At 42.6% G+C, this 25,108-nt stretch overlaps 1 protein-coding gene across 7 annotated transcripts in view; it reads left to right on the top strand.

Annotated features, from left to right (window-relative positions):
• QRICH1 (glutamine rich 1) overlaps positions 1 to 25,108 on the top strand; it is a 50,712-nt gene that overhangs the window by 10,055 nt on the left and 15,549 nt on the right. For 4 of the 7 annotated variants that reach the window (XR_002337951.1, XM_021070646.1, XM_021070648.1 and 1 more), the window contains 2 exons: positions 5,054 to 5,383; positions 20,697 to 21,740. Coding sequence is in view for 6 of the 7 variants with exons in the window: in XM_021070646.1 (XP_020926305.1) it covers positions 5,075 to 5,383; positions 20,697 to 21,740 (1,353 nt within the window). In the remaining variant the exon portion in view is untranslated. Of the gene's footprint in view, positions 1 to 3,184; positions 3,265 to 5,053; positions 5,384 to 20,696; positions 21,741 to 25,108 lie in introns of all 7 variants that reach the window. The other 3 variants (XM_021070647.1, XM_021070649.1, XM_005669532.3) reach the window with 1 other exon arrangement.

Raw genomic sequence — 25,108 nt, 5'->3', positions numbered from 1 at the left:
TGGTTTTCAGAACTCAAGCAATCTCTGTTTTACATGAACACATCTAATTATTGAAGAAAATAAATTTGGGGAAGTGTATGAGTTCCTGTTGTGGCTCAGCAGGTGAAGAACCCGACTAATATCCATGAAGATGCAGGTTTGATCTCTGGCCTTACTCAGTGGGTTAATGATTCGGTGTTGCTGTGAGCTGTGGTATAGGCTGGTACCTGCAGCTCCGATTTGACCCTTGGCCTGGGAACTTCCATGCACTGCAGGTGTGGCCCTAAAAAGAAAAAATTGGGGGAAGTGTAAATTTCAGTTGTCCTTTGCTATTGTTTTATAATAGAGTTGAAAAACTGAAGTATGTGCCAGCATGGTAGAGAATTACTTAATAGTTGTTCACAATATGTGACTCTAATACCCAATTACATATACCTTTTTGAGCAGAAGGGTATATATAATTGGGTATTAGAGTCACATATTGTGAACTTCGGGTAATCTTGTTGGACCTATATTATGAGAGATGCTTCCCCCCCCCCCCCCCCCCCCCGGTCTTTTCTAGGGCTGCACCTACCTCACATGGAGGTTCCCAGGCTAGGGGTCTAATCAGAGCTGTAGCCACCGGCCTGTGCTGCATCCACAGCAACTCAGGAAACGAGCCACATCTGCGACCTACACCACAGCTCACAGCAACACCAGATCCTTAACCCAATGAGCGAGGCCAGGGATTGGACCCCTCACCTCATGGTTCCTAGTCGGATTCGTTAATCACTGAGCCATGAAGGGAACTCCGAAAGATGCTTTCTTGAGAAGGAAATTTCAATTGTGATGCTCTTATCAAAGGGAAGCTTTTGACACATTTTGTGCCAGTGTGATTAGTGACTGTTTTAAGCTAACTATTCTGGAGTAGCCTGCTCTAAATGTGAAGTGGAACGCTGAAGTGCTTGGTCTTGGTGTGCCTTCTGTTCTATACCATGGATATCATTGATAGCTTAATCTTGATGTCTCATAGAAGACCTCCTAATTTTCTTTCTTGAGAGAGATAACTGAAAGCCTGTGCAGCAGAGAGAAGGGAGAACTGGGCAAGGGAGATGGTTAGAAGAGAGGTGAGAAAGGGCCAAACAAGACTTCAATTTCAAAATACAGGAGACCATCAGGAACAGCTTTATCTTGGACTCCTCTGACCTGTACTTGCTGTTTTGTGTACTCTGTTGTGCTTAGGGTTTCCTGATAAGTTGAGACTCTCCTAAGAGTAGTGGCCTAGGAATATTGATTTTAGACAGGTTAAGGTATATGCAGTGTTTTTGTTTTGTTTTTTTTTTTTTGTCTTTTGTCTTTTTGTCTTTTGTTGTTGTTGTTGCTATTTCTTGGGCCGCTCCCTCGGCATATGGAGGTTCCCAGGCTAGGGACTGAATCGGAGCTGTAGCCACCGGCCTGCGCCAGAGCCACAGCAACGCGGGATCCGAGCCGCGTCTGCAGCCTACACCACAGCCCACGGCAATGCCAGATCCTTAACCCACTGAGCAAGGGCAGGGACCGAACCCGCAACCTCATGGTTCCTAGTCGGATTCGTTAACCACTGCGCCACGACGGGAACTCCGCAGTGTTTTTTATTTATGGCAAAATATATTTGTAATATATATGGGCATTATAATAAAAGACTTATTGCTGGGTCTATTCTTTTTAAAAGTACCTGAATAGGAGTTCCTGTTGTGGCTTAGAGGCTTATGAACCTGACTAGTATCCATGAGAATGTGGGCTCGATCCCTGGCCACGCTCAGTAGGTTAAGGATCTCGTGTTGCTCTGAGCTGTGGCGGATCCCAAGTTGCTATGGCTGTGGTGTGGGCCAGCAGCTGCAACTCCTATTCAGCCCCTAGCCTGGGAACTTCCATATGCCTCGGCTGCAGCCCTAAAAAGCAAAATAAATAAAGTACATGAATATAATTTGTGTATTACGACAGCACCCCACAGAAATATTGCCAGTGTTAGTAAATTCTTTTTTTCTTGTCTTTTTAGGGCTGCACCTGTGGCATATGGAGGTTCCCAGGCTAGAGTTCTAATTGGAGCTACAGCTGCTGTCCTACGCCAGAGCCACAGCAATGCGAGATCCGAGCTGCGTCTGTGACCTACACCACAGCTCATGGCAACGCCGGAACCTTAACCCACTGAGCAAGGCCAGGGATCGAACCTGCAACCTCATGGTTCCTAGTCAGATTCATTTCCTCTGTGCCACGGCGGGAACTCCAAGTGTCAGTAAATTAATAGCATGTTTTCCCTTTGGTCTCTTTTGCTGTGAATACATAACATTTTTTCTTTTTTTGTTTTTTTCCTAAGATATAGACTAACCATTGACTATGGAAAAGCATGACACTTTATGGTTGTTAAGTTACAGATGTTACAGTAACAAGGATTCAGTCTTTTTCCACATTGAATTACAAATGCAGGGAGTTCCCATCGTGGCGCAGTGGTTAACGAATCCGACTAGGAACCATGAGGTTGCAGGTTCGTTCCCTGCCCTTGCTCAGTGGCTTAAGCATCTGGCGTTGCTGTGAGCTGTGGTGTAGGTCGCAAACAAGGCTCACATCCCACGTTGCTGTGGCTCTGGTGTAGGCTGGCAGCTACAGCTCCGATTCGACCCCTAGCCTGGGAACCTCCATGTGTTGCGGGAGCGGCCCAAGAAATGGCAAAAAGACAAAAAAAAAAAAAAAAATGCTGTAGATATATACAAAGTTCCTTCATGTATCAGCCATTCAGAAATAGCCAGGACACAGTGTGGCTGAGTTTAGAACCAAGTGGAAGATATGAGATGATTACCTACACATCTTTTATCTGTTAACAAAAGAGAAAGACTGATATGTCTAGTGTGATGGCTCAAGGAAACATCACTTTCCTAGACATTTGAGATTCTCTCAGATTCTTCTTTTTGGCAGAGATACACTTGGTTGGTGTGATTCTCATATCCTGCCATTGCTTGTTCTGGAGGTGGTACTGGTCAAAAGAGAATAGTATGAAAGCAGCAGAGACAGGGCACTCAGAAGTTCATGGATATATTTCATGGCTGTCCCGCAGGTAATTGAGAGCTACTATTCACCTCCTGCAGATTAATTCTTCTTCTTTTTTTTTTTTGGTGAATCAGACCAAGTGTATTTATTATTTTTTTCATCATATTTTATTTCAAGAGTTATCTTCTTTTTTTTTTTCCAGATTAATTCTTAAGATAAATACCCTGAAGAAAAACTTGCCAAATTGATTTCTGAATGTCAATTGTCACTTAGTTATTTAAGGTACTACTCCCTCTCCCATTTATCTCTTTCTTTCTTTTTTTTTTTGGTCTCTTTAGGGCCACACCCGTGGCATGTGGAAGTTCCCAGGCTCGGGGTCCAATCAGAGCTGCAGCTGCCGGCCTGTGCCACAGGTACAGCAATGGCAGATCTGAGTCAAGTCTGTGACCAACACTACAGCTCAACACAATGTGAGATCTTTAACCCGCTAAAAGGGGCCAGGGATGGAACCCGAATCCTCATAGATGAATACTAGTAGGGTTCTTAACCCGTTGAGCCACAACGGGAATTCCCCATTTATTTTAATAATATTAGTTAGTACTTAGATGGCACTGTCTGTATGTCAGGTACTTTTCCTGTTTTTTTTAGGGCTGCACTCAGTGGCATGTGGAAGTTCCCAGGCTAGGGGTCGAATTGGAGCTACAGCTGCCAGCCTGTGTCACAGCCACAGCAACACAGGATCCGAGCCGAGTCTGTGATCTATACCAGCTCATGACGCTGCCAGATTCTTAAGCTGCTGAGTGAGGCCAGGGATCAAACCGGCAACCTCATGGTTACTAGTCAGATTCGTTTCCACTGCACTAGAACAGGAACTCCATGTCAGGTACTTTTCTTTAAGTTCTTTACATATATTTAATCTTCATGTCAACTCTGACATAAATACTATTTTAATCCCCATTTTATAGACAAAATTAAAAGTTACCTGACCTGTCCAGGATTATGTAGCATAGGAGAGTTTAAGCTGGGATTTAAACCCAGGAACGCTGGCTCCAAAAATCTGTGCTCTTAACCAGTAAGCTGTGGAACAAAAGAATTTGAGCAGTATTTAACAAAATGGGATTTTTGGTGTTTCTGGTGGGAGACAAAGAACACATCCCTTGGCTTTAGAGTCTTGCCACAGCTAGGTGGTATACCTAGAACAGTTGGTGGTGGAAATGGAGCATGTAGGTCAGAATCCCTGCTTCTAGCTTCCTTGGTAGTCACATGTGACTTATTGTCCAGTGCTTGGCTCTGCAAAGAAGATGGGATTTGGCCTAGTACTGGTTGGAGAGTGTGTTTTCAGCCCATTTCATCCAGTACTGTGATGCATGCTTTTGTTTTTTAGGTGTGATAGTTTTATTTAAGAAATGTTTATGGGAACAATTTCCAGATGCCATAAACTGAAAGGGGAAAAAAAGGTTATTTGGAAAATTTTACTTTGGGGAGTTCCTGTTGAGGCTCAGTAGGTTAAGAACCCGACTAGTATCCATGAGGACTTGGGTTCAACCCCCGGCCTCCCGACTTTGGCATGAGCTGTGGTATAGGTTACAGACCTGGCTTGGATCTGGTGTTGCTGTGGCTGTGGTGTAGGCCAGCAGCTACAGCTCCGATTTGACCCCTAGCCTGGGAACTTCCCATATGCCGTGAGTAGAGCCCTAAAAAAAAAGACAAAAATCATTACATTAAATTAAATGAGAAATCCTGTCATGGCTCAGTGGAAACGAATCTGACTAGCATCCATGAGGACACAGGTTTGATCCCTGGCCTTCTTCAGTGGGTTAAGGCTCCAGCATTGCCATGAGCTATGGTATAGGCCAGCAGCTGCAGCTCCAGTCGGACCCCTAGCCTGGGAATCTCCATATGCCTTGGGTGCAGCCCTAAAAAGATTTTTTAAAAAATTAAATTTTACTTTGGATTCCAGATGAGTACAGCTGCCCTGAATATTCCATTCTGATGCAGGAGTGGTCTGGGCATTTCAAGATATAAAAGCAATGACTTAGTTTTGACTTATGTCCATTTATTTTACTTCTAGGAATCTTAAGGACTCTGCAATATGAATAATTCCCTGGAGAACACCATCTCCTTTGAAGAGTACATCCGAGTGAAGGCGCGGTCTGTCCCGCAACACAGGATGAAGGAATTTCTGGACTCACTAGCCTCTAAGGGGCCAGAAGCCCTTCAGGAGTTCCAGCAGACAGCTACTACTACCATGGTGTACCAACAGGGTGGGAACTGCATTTACACAGACAGCACCGAAGTGGCCGGGTCTTTGCTAGAACTTGCCTGTCCAGTCACCACCAGTGTTCAGCCACAAACCCAGCAAGAACAGCAGATCCAGGTTCAGCAGCCACAGCAGGTTCAGGTAAAAGGGAAATGTTGAGATGCATCCTATTTAATAGACCTTTTTTTTGCCATTAGAGTTTTGGTTACTAGAGCATCAGTCACATTTATAGACAGAGGTCAGAGGTTGTTTTCCCTAAGGAGAATAGTCTGTCTTTTAGAAACATTTAATACAAGGGCTTTCATAGTTAAACACAGACTAAAAATATTTGCAATGACTGTAAGCTGAAAAGACCACAGTACTTGCCATTTGCTTTGGAGAATTGAGCAGTATAGAAATTAAGAGGTCTTCTGGGAGTGGATTTGGATGTGTCACAGCTGTGTGTGACTGAAGCTTACATTCTGTTTGTGTCATCTAGAGCAGATCAAGAACAGAGGAGGGCTGATCTAAGCTTATTACTAGAAGTGTGATATTTGGAACTTTTTTTTTTAAGTGGAAAGTTTTTTACATTTTAATGATCTTCATTAAGTTGTATGGTTCCATGACTCAGGTCACCTATGCATTTCTAGACCTGTATTTGATACTTACAAACTTAAAGAAATAATGCTAATTGATAAAGAGGAGAAACTTAATACATTTGTTGAGAAGGTGCAGGTTTTTTTCTTTAGGGTGTTTTTATGTGAAACTGAAAGTCTCTTCAAGTTACAAATGCTGCTTTCTTGTTACTGTATTTCATTTTGCCCTTGATGACTTTTCCTCCAAGAGAATAGGAAAGGAAAAATGGAATATGATGGAGAAGCAGAAGTGTGAAGAAGTGTGGTGAGGTAGAAGACTTGACATGGTCTCTTTGCCCCTTAGCAGTGTAGGTGGGTAAGGTAGAAGGACCTGATTTTGGAGTTACATTCCTGGGTTTAAAATTGACTTGACCTCTTATTTATTGACATGATATTAATCTTTTTTTTTCTTTTTTGGCCGCCCTGCGGCATATGGAGTACCCAGGCCAGGGATCAGATCCGAGCCACAGTTCCCACCTAAGCTGCAGCTGCAGCAACGCTGGATCCTTAACCCACTATGGTGGGCTGGGATTGAACCTGAGTCCCAGCACTCCTAAGACACTGCCCATCCTGTTGCACCACATTGGGAACTCCCATGATCTTAATCTTTTTTAGTCTAGCTTTTTCATCTGTCAGTAGGGATAATTCTATTTCATGAGACTGAATAAGATTTTTTAAAAGCATTTGGCGTGGGAGAGATGCAGTTATTTATTCCAGGCTTTATAAGGAAGGAAATGTACAAGAAAAGTATATAAGAAGGCTAGCTTTTTGGTTTAAGAATTTATTCTATTTTTTATAGCTTGGACTTTGTTTCATAAGATTAAAATAATCTGATTTGAGTTTAAAGTGTTTTTCGAGACTTTAAGTTCAAGATGGCTAATTGAGATCACCTATTAACATAATTATTTTCCCCAAGCCCTTTGTAAATGAAAGAAGAAATGTAAATATGATAATAAATCCATAAGATAAGTTCAATACAGTAGACTCATAAGAATACACATTTTCATAGTTCCTGTTGTGGCTCAGTGGTTAACAAACCCGACCTAGCAACCATGAGGACATGGGTTCGATCCCAGGCCTCGCTCAGTGGGTTAAGGATCTGGCATTACCATGAGCTGTGGTGTAGGTCGCAGACACGGCTTGGATCCCGCGTTGCTGTGGCTCTGGCGTAGGCCTGCGCTACAGCTCCAAATAGACCCCTAGCCTGGGAACCTCAATATGCTGTGGGTGTGGCCCTAAAAGACAAAAAACAAACAAACAAAAAAAGCACCAAATCTTAACCCTTAAAAATTGTGAATCTGTAAAGTAGATAACCAACGAGGACTTACTGCATAGCACAGGGAATTATATACAATATTTTGTAATAACCTATGAGGGAAAAGGATCGGAAAAATTTTATATATATATGGCAATGCTGGGTCCTTAACTCGTTTAGCAGCAGAGGAACTCCTGGGGATGATATTTTAAAAATCACTAAATCTCTTTTATGAGATTTTCTTTGTATCTAGTTCATTAAAATTTTCCTTTATCATACTAAAAAAAACAAAACAAAACTAAATCTGAGAAATTGTTGCAAGATTAAGCAAATAGTCAGGTGATGAAGAAATTCATTTAGGAGAGAAAGTTTTAGGGAAGATGGCAGAGCAGTTCTAATGGTCCCCTAATCTGGGAAGTGAAGAATACAAAGAGCATAAGGCCCCCCTGGGGACTCCCCAGGACCCATGGGTCGGAATTGACTATGGACTTTAAAACATACACACTTGGGGGTTGCTGTTGTGGGTCAGCAGTAACAAACCTGACTAGTATCCTTTAGGACTTGGGTTCGATCCCCAGCCTCAATCAGTGGGTCAAGTATCTGACGTTGTGGTGAGCTGTGATGTGGATTGCAGACACACTGGGATCCCCGCATTGCTATGGTTGTGGTGTAGGCTTGGCAGCTGAAGCTCTGATTTGATCCCTAGCCTGAGAACTTCCATTTGTTGCAGGTGTGGCCCTAAAAAGACAGGAAAAAAAACCCCTAAAAACATACACACACACACATAATGAGTTGATGCCAGGTAGAAGATCAAAGTGACTCTACTTATTGGTGGGAAAAATATATATTCCATTAGCTAGGGTAAGGCAATCTGCTGCTCTCTCTCTTTTTTTTTTTTTTTTTTTTTTTTGTCTTTTGTCTTTTTAGGTTCCCAGGCTAGGGGTCTAATCAGAGCTGTTGCCGCTGGCCTACGCCAAAGCCGCAGCAATGCCAGATCCGAGTTGCGTCTGTGACCTACACCACAGCTCACGGCAACGTCGGATCCTCAACCCACTGAGTGAGGCCAGGGATAGAACCTGCAGCCTAATGGTTCCTATTTGGATTTGTTTCCGCTGTGCCACGACGGGAACTCCTGTTCCTCTTTTGGAAATGAAGTCAGATACCTCTCATAATACAAATAAGGTCCAAATAGGCTAAAGAGTCAGATAAAAAGAAAACAGTGAAACTATTAAAAGGCAGTAGAGTTTGTTCTCATTGTGGCTCAGTGGCAAAGAATCCAACTAGCATCCATGAGGATGCGGGTTTGATCCCTGGTCTCGCTCAGTGGGTTAAGGATCCAGTGTTGTTGTGAGCTGTGGTGTAGGTGGCAGATGAGGCTTGGATCTGGCATTCCTGTGGCTGAGGCGTAGGCAAGAAGCTATAGCTCTGATTCAACCCATACCCTGGAAACTTACGCCATGGGTGTGGCTCTAAAAAAACAAACAGGAAAAAAAAGGCAGTAGAGAAAATTTTTGTAATTTTAGGTTGTGGTAAGCTCTCCTAAGGAAGGAAGTAAACTTTTGAGATAGCTTTTCTCAATTTTTTTTATCCTTAAGGAATTTTTGAAATGATTTTCTGGTGTCAGGGGAACCCTGCATAAAAATTACCATGTTTTGAAGTTCTCTGATGGTTCAGCAGGTTGAGGATCCAGCATTGTCACTGCTATGGATTGGGTCACTGACCTGGGAACTTCACATGCTGTGGGCGTGGCCAAAAAACTACTATATTTATAGCTCATGGAATGTTAGTTCGATCAGCAAGCAATATAAACCTTTTTTGGGGGGGGGGGCATCCCTGTTCCCTGCAGAAGTTTCTGGGCCAGGGATGGAACCTGAGCCATAGTAATGACAATGACAGATCCTTAAGCTGCTAAGCCACCAGGGAACTCCTGTTTTCATGTGTGGTTCCCTTCCCCACACAAGTTATCAATTTTAGTTCAAATTATTTGTGTAAGTAGAGGACACCTCATTTTTTTTTCCTTAAAAAAAAAATCCTGCTTGAGGGTTTTTTTCACCTTTAAGTAGTCCTAAAAGTTTTACCACAAATTTCTACCATACGGCTTGCTGAGATATGGTTTGTAGTATGATATGTGCAAGAGTAGTTTATTCCCCCTTTTGTTTAAAATTAAAAATGGAGATTGTGGTTCCTCCTGCCTCATGATGCTCCTTTCTAAGTCCACATTTCATGCAGTGTGTGTTATTTGGGAAGCTTTGGTCACAAGCCTACACTCTAGGCTGCTGAAGAGGTTGGGAGAGATTCCAGCTTCTGCCTTGGGGAGGCAGAGCTCATAATATGGTGTATTCTGCAAACATGGGTTTGCATGTGCTCGCTTCGGCAGCACGTATACTAAAATTGGAACAAACGTGTGTTTGCAGCCAAAAACAATACTAAAATCAGCTACTTTGTCAGGCTCTTTGTGGGCTAATTGGGATATTGATCATCACTTCAGATTGGTAGACCATTTATTGCTGCCTTTTATGGCCCTTCATCTCTAGTCTTAATCCACACTTAAATCTCTTCCCTCACCATATCTACATTCATTTGTATAATAAGAGTTTGGTAAATGTTTACTACTTGGATAAAGATTTTACAACTTTTAGAAGAGCACTGGTTCCTTTTTTTTTTTTTTTTTTTTTTTCTTTCTTTTTAGGGCCACACCTGCAGTATGTGGAAGCTCCCAGGCTAGGAGTTGAATCAGAGCTGTCACAACCATAGCAAAGCTAGATCCTTAACCTGCTGAGTGAGGGCGGGGATCAGACCTGAATCCTCATGTATACTAGTCGGATTCTTAACCCTTTGAGCCATGAAAGGAATTCCCAGAAGAGCACCATTTGAACACTGAAAGTCTACCAAGGTTTTGCTGACTAGTTGTATATTTTTGGCTGTACCTGTGGCATGTGGAAATTCCTGGGCCAGGGATAAAACCTGTGCCACAGCAGTGACACAAGCCGCTGCTGTGACAATGCCAGATCCTTAACCCACTGCACCACAAGAGAACTCTTTGCTGACTAGTTATTCAAAGACCCAGGTTTGTTTGGATTGTAGGTGCTGTAATTCCTCAGTGGGCTTATCTGGCACTATCCTCAGTAGTCCCTCCTCACTGAGACTTAGAACATGAAATAGAATGTGAGCCACATATGTTAGTCTACATTTTATAGTAACTTCTTTTATAAAAGGGGGAAAAGAATGAAATGAAATCGACTTTTTAAAATCACACTTTATTTAACTCAGTATGTTATTTCAGTGTGTACTCAGTCTGATATTATTATTATTTCTTTTTTTGTCTTTTTGCCATTTCTTAGGCCGCTCCCGTGGCATATGGAGGTTCCTAGGCTAGGGGTCGAATCGGAGCTGTAGCCACTGGCCTACGCCAGAGCCACAGCAACGCGGGATCCGAGCCGCATCTGCAACCTACTCCACAGTTCACGGCAACGCCAGATCGTTAACCCACTGAGCAAGGGCAGGGACCGAACCCGCAACCTCATGGTTCCCAGTCGGATTCGTTAACCACTGTGCCACGACGGGAACTCCTCTTTTTTTTGCTTTTTAGGGCCACACCTGCAGCATATGGAGGTTCCCAGTCTAGGGGTTGAATTTGACCTATAGCCGCAGGCCTGCACCACAGCCACAGCAACATCAGATCCAAGCCATGTCTGTGACTTATACCATAGCTCACAGCAATGCCAGGTCCTTAACCTACTGAGTGAGTCCAGGGATTGAATCTGAAACCTCATGGTTCCTAGTCCTAAATTCATTCCGCTGTGCAACGATGGGAACTCCTGGACTAACCGCATTTCAAGTGTTCACTAACTACGTATAACTAATGGGTATTGGACCAGTTCAGCTTCAGAGAAATGTGAGAGAAGAGTTGTTTATTCTTGGAGTTCCCGTCATGGCTCAGTGGTTAACGAATCCGACTAGGAACCATGCTTTCCCAGCTTTATTGGGATATAACTGACAGCACTGTATACGTTTAAGGTGTAGGGCTTAATGATGTGATTTACGTATATTGTGAAATGGTAACCACAGTAAGTTTAGCTAACATCCATCATCTCATAATGCAGAAAAAGAAAACATATTTTGTCCTTGTGATGAGAATTTAGTATTCACTCTGTTACCTTTCATGTTTACCATACAGCAGTGTTAACTGTAGTCATCATGTTGTACTAGTACTTATTTATCTTATAACTAGAAGTTTGTACCTTTTGATCACCTTAATCCAGTTCCTTCTCCTTCTGCCTGCTACCTCTAATAACCAGAAATCTGATGTCTTTTTCTATGAATTTGGTTGGAGTTTCGTTTTAGATTTTAGATATAGGAGTTCACATTGTGGCACAATGGAAATGAATCCAACTAGTATCCATGAGGATGAGGGTTCAATCCCTGGCCTTGCTCAGTGTGTCAGGGATCTGGCATTGCCATGAGCTCTGGTGTAGGTCTCGGCTTGGATCCTGCATGGCTGTGTCTCTGGCCAGCAGCTATAGCTCCCATTCAACCCCTAGCCTGGGAACTTCTAGCCTTGGGTGCGGCCCTAAAAAGTAGGGGAAAAAAAAAAAAGATTTTAAATATAAAGGAGATCATGTGGTATTTGTCTTTCTCTGTGTGATTTATTTCATTTAGCATAATGACCTTAGCATCTAACCATGTTGTCACAAATGGCAGAATTTCCTCCCTTTTTATGGCTGAATGATAACCATTATATATATTCCACAACTTTTCTATCCATTCATCCATTAACAGACACTTGGATTGTTTCCATGACTTGGTCATTGTAAATAATGGTGCTTTGACCATGTGTTGCAGGTATCGCTTTAACAGTATTTTCATTTCCAAAGAATGTCCTTTTCTAACAAAGTCCAGGTTAATGCTGATACTGCTGATCTGTGGACCACATTCAGAGACCCTTTTTTTTTTTTTTTTTTTTTTGCTTTTTAAGACCATACCCAAAGCATATCGAAGTTCCTAGTCTAGGGTTGAATTACAGCTGCAGCTGCCAGCCTATGCCACAGCCATAGCGACTCGGGATCTGAGCCTCAACTGGGAGCTACACCACAGTTCACAGCAATGCTGAATTCCTGACCACTGATTGAGGCAAAGGATAAAACCTGAATCCTCATGGATACTAGTCAGATTTGTTTCCTCTGTGCCACAGTGGGAACTCCCAGACATACTTTCTGAAAGATACACTCAATGAAATAAAGAATCCAGGAAAGAATTCATGGGGAAAAACAAAAAACAAAAAACCAGAACTAGCTCAGAATTGAGATTTAAATCCCAAGGTTTTTTTGTTTGTTTGTTTTTTGTTTTGTCTTTTTTTGCCTTTTGTAGGGCCGCTCCCTCAGCATATGGAAGTTCCCAGGCTAGGGGTCTAATCGGAGTTGTAGCCACTGGCCTACGCTAGGGCCACAGCAACACGGGATCCGAGCCGCATCTGCGACCTGCACCACAGCTCATGGCAACGCCAGATCCCCTACCCACTGAGCAAGGCCAGGGATCAAACCTGAAACCTCATGGTTTCTAGTCAGATTCGTTAACCACTTCACCACGATGGGAAATCCTAAATCCCACTTTGATAGCTGCGCAAAAGAACCAGATTGCAGTCAGACTGTGTTGAAATATGAAGTCAAAATGCTTAAGAAGAAAATAGTGCTATACATACTATGTGATCAAAAGCCTAGAAGTTAGTTATTTTAAGTGTATCTCATCAACAGAAGAAAAAAAAGCGATTAAAAACTCTGGGAAACGTGGACAGGGGAAGCTGAGTGAGTTGTAATGATTCAAATGTGAAGGGAACTAAAATACAGTGTGATTTATGAGGGATTGATAGAAGGTAAGAAACAGTGCTTTTTGAAACAATAAAACCAATTTCATTCCCCCAGAACTCTCCCATTCCTCTGTTGTATATAACTTTCCTAGGGGCGATCTTTTTTTCTTTTTATGTTTCTTTAGAATCACCTTAAATCTAGGCTTATGTTCCAAACTGTCTCTTTTTGTGTTTTTTTCCAATGGCTGTACCTGTGGCATATAGAAGGTCTCAGTCCAAGGATTGAATCCAGGCCGCAGCTGCAGCAACAACAGATCTTTTAACCCACTGGCTGAGATCGAACCTGTGCCTCTGCAGCGACCTGAGCCACTGCAGTTGGATTCTTTTTTTTTTTTTTTTTTTGATGCCACACCTAGGAGTCATATCTGGGCTGCAGCTGCCAGCCTACACCACAGCCACAGCAATGCTAGATCTGGCATGCCTCTGCAATGTATACCACAGCTCATGGCAACACTGGGTCCTTAGCCCACTGAGCAGGCCAGGGACTGAACCCACATCCTCATGGATGTTAGTCGGGTTCCTTACCTGCTGAGACACAGTGGGAACTCCCTGCAGTTTGATTCTTAACCCACTGTGCCACAGCAGAAACTCCCCCAAATGCCCTTTTTTCCCCCCTCCTTTTTCAGCTGTACCCACAGTATTATGAAAGTTCCCAGGCCAGGGATTGAATCTGAGCCACATGTGTGACCACAGCTATAGCAATGTCAGATCCTTAACCCACTGCTCCAGGCTGGGGATTGAATGCCATTGAAACTGGGTCATTAACCCACTGTTCATAGAAGGAACTCAGCCTTTTTTTTTTTTTCCCCCATTAATTTTTGGTTTAGCCGTCAGTCTGTCAGTTGATTCTCTGCAACAGGTATTTTAACCTTGAAGATTACAGCTAAACCCATTTGAAACAATAAAGCACCATACCTATCTCTGAATGCCTTTTGTCGATTTTTGTCATTTCCTCTTTTTTTTTTTTAAAGAAGAATCTTTTAGGAGCTTTCTCATTTCCAAGAAACTTATCTGAAGTTTAACAATTCCTTCAATTCACTTTAATTTTGTTTCCTCCTAAGTTGAAGTAAAAATTAAAATGTTTTTACCTTGCTGAGTCTCCAGATTTTCACTAAACTATGTAGTAATTATCTAGCCAGATAAAAAGTTATGTTCTCACATAATTAAAAAATATGAAGGGGAGTTCCTGCTGTGGCGCAGTGGGTTAATGATCTGGCTTGTTTCTGTGGCATTGCTGGTTCAATTACTGACCTAGTGCAGTGGGTTAAGGATCTGATGTTGCTACAGCTGTGGTTTAGGTTAAAGATGTGGCTCAGATTCGATCTGTGACCTGGGAACCTCCATGTGCTGCAGGTGCAGCTGCAAAAGAAAAAAAAAAAGACGGGAAGTAATACAAATAAAGTTTCTTACTGACTTATGATACTTATGGGTAAAAGTTATAAACATATTAATTGACTTCTTATCCAGTATGTTGACATTGGTAAGGAAATATGTCAGAAGGTGCTTTGACTTTTACTCCCCTAATTTTATTTAATTTAAATTATTTATTTATTTTTTTGCTTTTTATGGCTGTACCTGCAGCATATGAAATTCCCAGGCTAGGGGTCATATCAGAGCTGCAGTTGCAGGCCTATGCCATAGCCACAGCAGCAATGTCAAATCTGAGCCGTGTCTGTGACCTATACCACAGCTCATGGCAATGCTAGATCCTTAAGCTACTAAACGAGGCCAGGAATCAAACCCGTGTCCTCATGGATACTACTTGGGTTCATTTCCACTGAGGCACAGCAGGAACTCCCTACTCCCCTAATTTTAAATTCTAACTGCTTTGGATATAAAATGGCATCCGATTATTTGTACCTGTTTGTTCTGGTGAGGGGTAGATGCCTTTAGCCCTGATTCCTTACTGTTGCTGCTAACTTGTTTCTGTTGGAAAATTGAATGTTGACAAACTGTTTCTAAGAACAGTCATTTTTTGGTTTGTTTTTTTTTTTTTTTTTTGGCCCCCCTGGTGGCGTATGGAAGTTCCCTGGCCAGGGATTGAATCCAAGCCACAGCTGCAACATACATCGCAGTTGGGGCAATGCCAGATCCATTAACCCACTGTGCAGGGCTGGAGATCGAACCTGCATCTCCAGTTACCCTAGCCCCTGCAGTCAGATTCTTAACCCATTGTGCTACAGTGGAAACTCCAAAAAAGTCAGTTTATAGAGATACGGTAAAATCATTAAGAATATGAACTACAATTCAGTAATAACTAGATTTTTAAAAATTTGTTTTTAAGCAAGTTACAGCATAGTTAGAAATGTACCGTGTATTTAATCTACAATAGTGGGTCTTAAAATGTAGTTCAGGGACTGGCGGTCCTCAACACCCTTTCGGGGTTTCTCAAAGCTGTTTATTATAATATGAAGATGTTAATTGCTTTTTTCACTGTCATTCTCTCATGAGTATACATTGGAGTTTTGCAGAGGCCACGTATGATGTGTGCACAATAGATTGAATACAGAAGCAGATATGAGAATCCAACTATCTGTAATTAAGTCAACCATTAAAGAGATTTGCAAAAATATAAAATAATGCAACTCTTACTATACATTTTTTTGTTTTGACAAAAGTATTTTTCATAAGAGTATGTTATTTATGTTGATATTAATATTGATTCCTGTGGTAATTTTTTTTTCCCATTTTTTTGACCTCCCTGTGGTATAAGGAGTTCCCGGGCCAGGAATCAGATCTGAGCTGTAATTGTGACCTAAGCCGCATCTATGGCAATTCTGGATCCTTAATCTGATTTATGGGCCAGGGATTGAACCTGTGTCTCAGTGTTTTCAAGATGCCACTGATTGGAGTTCCCGTCGAGGCGCAGTGGTTAACGAATCCGACTAGGAACCATGAGGTTGCGGGTTCGGTCCCTGCCCTTGCTCAGTGGGTTAAGGATCCGGCGCTTCTGTGAGCTGTGGTGTAGGTTGCAGAGATGCGGCTTGGATCCCACGTTGCTGTGGCTCTGGTGTAGGCCGGTGGCTACGGCTCCGATTGGACCCCTAGCCTGGGAACCTCCATATACCGCGGGAGAGGCCTAAGAAATAGCAAAAAGACAAAAAAAAAAAAAAAAGATGCCACTGATCCTGTTGCACCACAGTGGGAACCTTGTGGTAATTTATTTATTTATTTATTTTTTTTGTCTTTTTGTCTTTTTTGCTATTTCTTGGGCCGCTCCCACAGCATATGGAGATTTGCAGGCTAGGGGTCCAATTGGAGCTATAGCCACCCGGCCTACACCAGAGCCACAGCAACGTGGGATCCAAGCCGCGTCTGCAACCCACACCACAGCTCACGGCAACACCGGATCGTTAACCCACTGAGCAAGGGCAGGGACCGAACCTGCAACCTCATGGTTCCTAGTCGGATTCGTTAACCACTGCGCCACAATGGGAACTCCTTGTCGTAATTTTTAATGGATTGATTTTTTCTAAGTTCCCTAGTTTTAATTTCTAATACTGTAAATATTGATATCTATACTCATGTAGACAAAAGCTCTTTGGAGTCCTCAATTTTTGAAAGGGTCCTGAGTCTCAAAAGCTTGAAAACTGCTATTATGAGTAATGGGCTTCATAGTTTCCTTTATCTCCTTGTTGTAGAGCACTGATTCTCAAACTTGAGCATGCATCAGTCACCTGGAAGACTTGTTAAAGATTGCTGGGCCCATTCCCCAGAGTTTCTGATTTAATAATTCTGAGGTGGGGCCTGAGAGGTTGTATTTCTAATGAATGCCTAGGTGATGATGATGATAGCATGGAAACTACACTTTGCCCTTTTTATTATTCCTTAGAAAACTGAAACTTAGAGGATTCACAACCAGGAAAATACAGCATCACTTCAAGTCTGTGTTCTCAAGGCCTATGCTTGTTTTTGTTTTTGTTTTTTGGTCTTTTTGTCTCTTTAGGGCTGCACCTGCGGCATATGGAGGTTCCCATCCTAGGGAGCTGTAGCCAGCCACAGCAATGCAGAATCCGAGCCACGTCTGCGACTTATGCCTCAGCTCACGGCAATGCTGGATCCTTAACCCACTCAGTGAGGCCAGGGATCCAACCCACATCCTCATGATGCTCGTTGGGTTTGTTAACTGATGAGCCACAACGGGAACTCCTCCAGCCTGTGTTTTTAGGTAAACTCTTTCTTATCTTTTTTTAAATTAGTAAGAGCTTTATTGAGATATTTCTCATATCAAATAATTCACCTGTAGTGTACATCTTAGTGATTTTTAGTCTGTTCACAGAATTGTGCAACCATTATCATAATAGTTTTAGAACATTCTCATCATCTCCCAGAAGAAACTCTGTACCTGTTAGCAGTTACTTCATATTTCCCCTATTGCTGGCTCCTGGACAACCACCAGTCTTTGTGTTTCTATATTTACCTATTTTGGGCATTCATATACCTGGAATCATACAATATACGTGATTGACTTTGTTTAGCATAATGTTTTCAAGGTTCATCTGTCTTGTAGAATGTACCAAATTTTATTTTTTTCCAGAGTTCTCCTGTGGTGTCTAAGGTTAAAGATCTGTCATTGTGACTGCAGCAGCTTCGGTTGCTGCTGTGATGCAAGTTTGATAGCTGGCCTGGGGACTTCCACATGTGCTGGGCACAGCCAAAACAAACAAAATTTTTATTTTTTTCTTATTAAACATTCTGTTGTTTGGAAATACTGCTTTTTATTTATCCATCAATTGATGGGTACTTGGGTTGTTTTTATTTTATTTTACTTTATTTTATTTTTTGTCTTTTTAGGGTCATACCCATGGCATATGGAGGTTACCAGGCTACAGGTCAAATCGGAGCGGTAGCTGCCGGCCTACGCAACAGCCATAGTAGCACCAGATCTGAGCCTTATCTGTGATCTACACCACGGCTCATGGCAAAGCCAGATCCTCAACCCACTGAGCGAGGCCAGGGATCAAACCTGTGTCCTCATGGATGCTAGTCAGATTTCATTTCCACTGAGCCAAGATGGAAACTCCTATTTGGGTATTATAAATAATGCTGCTATTAACATTCATGACCAAGTTTTTATATGAGTATAGTTTCCATTTCTCTTGGTTGTGTACCTGTGATTGGAATTGCTGGGTTGTATCGTTTTTCATATCTTTGTCATATGCTATGTTTAACTTTTTGATGAATTGCCAGACTGTTTTCCAAAGCAGTTACCCCAATTTTTTATTCCACTAGCAGCATATGAGGATTTCATTTTTATTTTTATTGCTTTTTGCCTTTTGGGGCCGCATCCGCAACATATGGAGATTCCCAGGCTAGGGGTCAAATCGGAGCTGTAGCCACTGGCCTACACCACAGCCACGCCAGATCCTTAACCCACTGAGCAAGGCCGTGGATCAAACCTGCGTCCTCACAGTTGCTAGTCACATTTGTTTCAATTGAGCCATGATGGGAACTCCTATTTGGGTATTACAAACAATGCTGTAATTAATAATCATTACCAAATTTTTATGTGAGTATAGTTTTCATTTCTCTTGGTTATGTACCTAGGATTGGAATTGCTAGGTTGTATCAGTTTTCATATCTTTATCATATACTATGCTTAACTTTTTTTTTTTTTTTTTTTTGCTTTTTAAGGCCGTACCCATAGCATATGAGCTTTCCAGGCTAGGGGTCGAATTGGAGCTACAGCTGCTGGGCTACACCACAGCCAAAGCAACACAGGATCCGAGCCACGTCTGCGACCTACACCACAGCTCATGGCAATGCCAGATCCTTAATCCACTGATGAAGGCCAGGAGTCAAAACTGCAACCTCATAGTTTCTAGTTGGATTTGTTTCTGCTGCACCTCAACGGGAACTCTTATGCTATGTTTAACTTTTTGATGAACTGCCAGACTGTTTTCCAAAGCATTTACACCAATTTTTCATTCCCACTAGCAGCACGTGAGGATTTGTTTTTCTACCTTTGTCAACATTTATCCTTTTGTTTTTTGTTTTTGTTTTTTTTATGGCCACATGGCGGCATTTGGAATTTCCTGTGTGAGGTATTGAATCTGAGCTGCAGCTATGACCTCTGTCTTACCTGTGGCAGTGCTGGATCCTGGGCCAGGGGTTGAACCCGTGCCTAACCATAGGGGCCTGAGCCCTATAGTCGGATTCTTAACCCACTGTGCCACACCAGGAACTCCAACATTTATCTTTTTTATTTTTATTTATTTATTTTTTCATTATAGCTGGTTTACAGTGTTCTGTACAACATTTATCTTTTTTAATTGCAATTGTCCTAGTGGGTTTCAAGTGGTATCTTATTTTGCTTTTGATTTGCGTTTCCGTAATGGATAATGATGTTGGGCAACTTTGCATGTGCTTACTGGCCATTTGCTTATCTTGTTGGGAGAACTGTCTGTTTAGATCCTCTCCCATTTTTTGTGTATGATATTAGGAACTTAATTCTTTTTATCTGGATAGCCAGTTGTCCTAGCACCATCTTTGGTTATCTTTTTTGATGTTTATAATCATTCATCTGCTTTCTTATTTTCTACCTTCTTAATTCCTTTACGTGTTCCGAGTAATTTAGGTATGTGTCTGATGGAAAAATCTTTTCTAAAATTACATACTATGTGTAGCATCTTTTCTTGCTGCTTTGTACACTGAAGTAACAGCAGTAAGACATGAGCTGTATTACTATCAGAAATGTGTGGTCCAGGATATAGTAACTTAGATTAAATTATCAGGAATCTTATGGGAGTTTTCAGTGGCTTCTCTATTAAAACAAAAATATCTTAAATAAGCACTCTTAGCCATCATTCACCAGTGCCTGCATTTTGTTTTTTGGCCACGCCCACAGCATGTGGAAGTTCTGGGCTGGGGATTGAACCCAAGCCATAGCAGTGACAGTGCCAAATTGTTAACCCACTAAGCTACCAAGGAACTCCATCAGTGCCAGCATTTCGGCAGCAAAGTTGGAGATGTCTTTAAAAGAGCTTTCAAGAATTTCATCTCCTTGTTTACTACTACTTGTCTATGATGGGAGTGGTTTTGATCCTGAGTTGGAAAGTGAATGCTTGTGGAATATGCTTGTCTTTCTGGCCCTTTAGAACAGTGTCCCCACACTTTTTATCACTAACCATGTGGATAAACTGTTTTTTGAACATACACCTAAACATATATTTAGAAATTATTATTACTATGTCATTATGCAAAAACAAAAGCAGTTGAATTTAAAAAGAAAAGTTAATGGAGTTCCTTTTGTGGCTCAGCGGGTTAAGAATTTGACTAGTATCCATGAGGATGTGGGTTCAATTCCTGGCCTCATTCAGTGGGTTAGAAGATCCGTGAGCGTAGATCCCAGAGGTGGCTCAGATCTGGTATTACCGTGGCTGTGGTGTAGGTCAGCAGCTGCAGCTCCAGTTTAACCCCTAGTCTGGGACCTTCCATATGCTGTAGGTATAGCCCTAAAAAGAAAACAAAAGAAATGAGCAAAAGTTTTGATGTTTTCCAGTTGATAGTCTTGCTTGCTCTCAGGTGTTGTGTTGCACTGAGTGCAGTGTGATGCTGGAGAATTCTGCCTATGGTTTTAGAGATTGTGGCTTCTTGAGAAGCCTTGGGTATGGCAGCTCCTCTTCACGTTACCTGGGGTTCCTGCCTGAGATCTCTTCTACACTTTGGGGCTAGATCCTCAATGTTTCCTGCTTCACTCACTGGTGAATCTTGTCCCTGCAGGTACAGGTGCAGGTACAACAGTCTCCGCAGCAGGTCTCGGCTCAGCAGCTCTCCCCACAACTCACCGTTCACCAGCCTGCAGAGCAGCCCATCCATGTCCAGGTGCAGATCCAAGGCCAAGCAGCACAGCCGGCAGCCCCCTCCATCCAGACCCCATCTCTGCAGAGCCCTAGCCCTTCACAGCTTCAGGCGGCCCAGATCCAGGTGCAGCACATGCAGGCGGCCCAGCAGATCCAGGCTGCAGAGATCCCAGAGGAGCACATCCCACATCAGCAGATCCAGGCTCAGCTGGTGGCTGGCCAGTCACTTGCTGGGGGTCAGCAGATCCAAATCCAGACTGTGGGTGCCCTTTCCCCACCACCGTCCCAGCAGGGCTCACCCCGGGAAGGGGAACGGCGAGTTGGCACGGCCAGTGTCCTCCAGCCAGTGAAGAAGCGCAAAGTGGACATGCCCATCACTGTGTCCTATGCCATCTCAGGGCAGCCAGTGGCTACCGTGCTGGCCATTCCACAGGGCCAGCAGCAGAGTTACGTGTCTTTGAGGCCAGACTTACTGACAGTAGACAGTGCCCACCTATACAGTGCCACTGGGACCATTACTAGCCCTACGGGAGAAACTTGGACCATCCCTGTTTACTCTGCCCAGCCCCGGGGGGACCCTCAACAGCAGAGCATTACCCATATTGCCATTCCCCAGGAAGCCTACAATGCAGTTCATGTCAGTGGCTCACCCACAGCCCTGACAGCTGTAAAGCTGGAGGATGACAAGGAGAAGATGGTGGGCACCACATCTGTCGTGAAAAACTCCCATGAAGAGGTAGTGCAGACCCTTGCAAACTCTCTCTTTCCAGCACAGTTCATGAATGGCAACATCCACATTCCAGTGGCTGTGCAAGCCGTGGCAGGCACATACCAGAATACAGCTCAGACTGTCCATATATGGGACCCCCAGCAGCAGCCACAACAACAAACTCCCCAGGAACAGACACCACCGCCACCGCAGCAGCAGCAGCAGCAGCAGCAGCAGCTCCAGGTTACTTGTTCAGTAAGTGAGACTTACCTGTAGGGCAGCCTTCTCCCTTGGGACCCAACGCAACATAGCACTTGCCTGGAAACCTCTGGCCACCTCTGGCTTGTTTACTGGAATGATGTTGGTAATTAGTATTTAGTATTTTAGTTAGAGCAGGGGAGAGGAGCCAGAAGTGGCAAGTGAAGCTATGCAACAGGCAGGAGTTCTAGCTGGGTACCTGGAAGTAAATGAAATGACCCTTAACTGCTTTAAGATACCTGGGGTGTTTTTTTGTGATCTTTTTTTAGGAAGAGTAAAGTTCTAGGTAGAGACTAATGGGTCACCCCAAGTGTCATCTATATCCCAGAAACTGCTTTCTGAGTCACAAATGAATAGATCTAGCGGAACCCCTGTAGTTATAGCACGCAAGCTATGAACTCATCACAATGGAAAGACTGAAATTATTCCGTCTTTATCACCTGTGGACACAGCATAGGTGAATTAGGAGATCTAAAAGACCTCCTGATGGGCTTTTTTTTTTTTTTGGCCTTTTAGGGCTGCACCTGTGGCATATGGAGGTTCCTAAGACTAGGGGTCCAATCAGAGCTGTGGCTGCCTACACCACAGCCACAGCAACGCAGGATCCGAGCCTCGCCTGTTACCTATCCCACAGCTCACAGCAATGCCAGATCCTTAACCCATTGAACGAGGCCAAGGGTTTTAAACCCTCGTCCTCATGGATTCTAGTCGGGTTTGTTAACTGCTGAGTCACAACGGGAACTCCCCTGATGGGTCTTCTTAAAAGTGAGTCTTGGATAAGCCACCTATGCAGTGGGACTTCTCAAAGGTGTTAAGATAAGCCCTGGTTAGTTTTCTGTGAGGACAGTTGTGTTCTTTATCTTTCTTTTTAATTTTTTTTCTTTTTTTGGCTGCACTAAGGCATATGGAAGTTCCCCCAGGCCACGGATTGAATCCAAATCACAGCTTCAACCTACGCCAAAGTGGTGGCAATGCCAGATCCTTAACCCACTTGAACCTATGCTGCCACAAAGACAACAATGGATTCTTAACTCACTGTGCCACAGTTGAAATAAAAGGTTTTTTTAATTTTAATTTTTTTTTTTTTGGCTGCAGAATGCAGAAGTTCCAATCCCTGAGCCAGGGGTTGAACCTGTGCCATAGCAATGACAATATCGAATCCTTAACCGCTAGACCACCCTGGAACTCCCTGAAATTATTTTATTTATTTATTTATTTATATATATTTTTTTATTTATTTTTTTTTTCCCACTGTACAGCAAGGGGGTCAGGTTATCCTTAGATGTATACATTGCAGTTACAGTTTTTTCCCCCACCCTTCTGTTGCCACATGAGTATCAAATTATTTTAGATTTATAGAAAAGTTGCAAAAATAGAACTGTCAAAAATCTTTGTTGTTTTTTATTTTTTAAAAAAACTCAATGAATTTTATTATATTTGTAATTGTACAACCATCATCACAACCCAATTTTACATTTTCATCCCAAACCCCAGCCCATCCCTCACCCACAACCTGTCTCCTTTGGTAATCATAAATTGTTCAAAATTTGTGAATTTCTGTTTTGCAAATAAGTTCATTGTACTCTTTTCTTATTTTATTTTTTATTTTTATTTATTAATTTATTTACTTTTTGATTTTTTTAGGGCTGCACCCTCGGCATATGAAGGTTCCCAGGCTAGGGGTCCAATCAGAGCTGTAGCAGCCGGCCTACGCCAGAGCCCCAGCAATGCAGGATCCAAGCTGCGTCTGCAACCTACACCACAGCTCAGGGCAAACACTGGATCCTTATCCCACTGAGCGAGGCCAGGGGTCGAACCCTCAACCTCATCGAAACCACTAAGTCAGATTCGTTTTCGGTGCACCACAACAGGAACTTCCATTGTATTCTTTTTTTAGATTCCACATGTAAGTGATAGAGTATGACATTTGTGTCTCACTGTCTGACAAACCTCACTTAGCATGGTAATTCTTAGGTTCATCCATGAACATCTTTTGATGTGTTTTTTGGCCATGTGTAAAGGCCATTATTTCATTCCTTTTTATGGCTGAGTAATATTCCATTGTGTGTATGTACTTCATCTTTATCCACTCCTTTGTTGATGGACATTTAGGTTGCTTCCATGTCTTTGGGTGTTGTATATATAGTGCTGCAATGAACATTAGAGTACATGTATCTTTTCAAGTCACGTTTTCCCTGGATAGATGCCTAGGAGTGGGATTGCTGGTTTAAATGGTAATTCTGTTTTTAGTTTTCTGAGGACTTGCCATACTGTTTTCCACAGTGATTGCACCAATTTACATTCCCACCACCAGTGTAATAGAGAGTTCCTTTTTCTCCACGCTCTCTAGCACTTGTTTGTAGACTTTTTGATGATGACCATTCTGGCTGGTGTAAGGTGGTACCTTATAGTAGTTTTAATTTGCATTTCTCTAATAATATTAGTGATGATGAACATCTTTTCATGTGTGTTTTGGCCATCTGTATGTCATCTTTGGAGAAATGTCTGTTTAGGTCTTCTGTCCATTTTTTGATGGGGTCGGGTTTTTTTGTTTGTTTTTAGGGCTGAAACTGCAGCATATGGAAGTTCCCAGGCTAAGGGTTAAATCAGAACTACAGCTGCCAGCCTGTGCCACAGCCACAGAAACATAGAATCCAAGCCACATCTGCGACCTACACCATAGCTCACAGCAATGCTGGATCTTTAACCACGGAGTGAGGCCAGGGAACCCTCATCCTCTTGGATACTAGTTGGGTTCATTTCCACTGAGCCATAGTGGAAACTCCAAGACTGTCTTCATTTCTATTAAATCTTTTTTCTCTTTTCTGTTCCACATCAGTGATTTCTACCTCTCTTATTTGTTCTTCTGCATCCTATACTCTGCTGTTGGTTGCTTCAAGTGAATTTTTTATTTCAGTTATTGTATTTTACATCTCTGCTTGCTTAATATTTAAATCTTCTATTTCTTTGCTCATTGTTTCTTGTAATTTATCAATCTTTTCCTCTAGTTTATTTCCAAGATCTTGAATCATCTTTACTATCGTCAGTCTAAATTCTTTTTCATGGAGGTTGATAATCTCCAGATCACTTAGCTGATTTTCTGGATTTTTTTCTTGTTCCCTTATCTGAGTCATAATTCTTCCTTTTCATTTTGTGTAGATTTTTGGTGTGGTCTCCTTTTTGCAAACAATAGGGTTGTATCCTCTCTGATGTCTGCCCCCTTTGTGACTGAAGTTTGTTTGGGGGTTTTCTGCAGGGTTCCTGATGGGAGGGACTGGTGCCTGCCCACTGGTAGGTGGAGCTGATTCTTACCCCTCTGATGGGTGGGGCTATGTCTCTGTGTGGTTAGAAGTGGCTGTGTGCCT

The sequence above is a fragment of the Sus scrofa genome, chromosome 13 (assembly GCF_000003025.6).
Source record: "Sus scrofa isolate TJ Tabasco breed Duroc chromosome 13, Sscrofa11.1, whole genome shotgun sequence".
Classification (NCBI taxonomy): domain Eukaryota; kingdom Metazoa; phylum Chordata; class Mammalia; order Artiodactyla; family Suidae; genus Sus; species Sus scrofa.
This window is presented reverse-complemented; position numbering and strand designations above follow the sequence as displayed.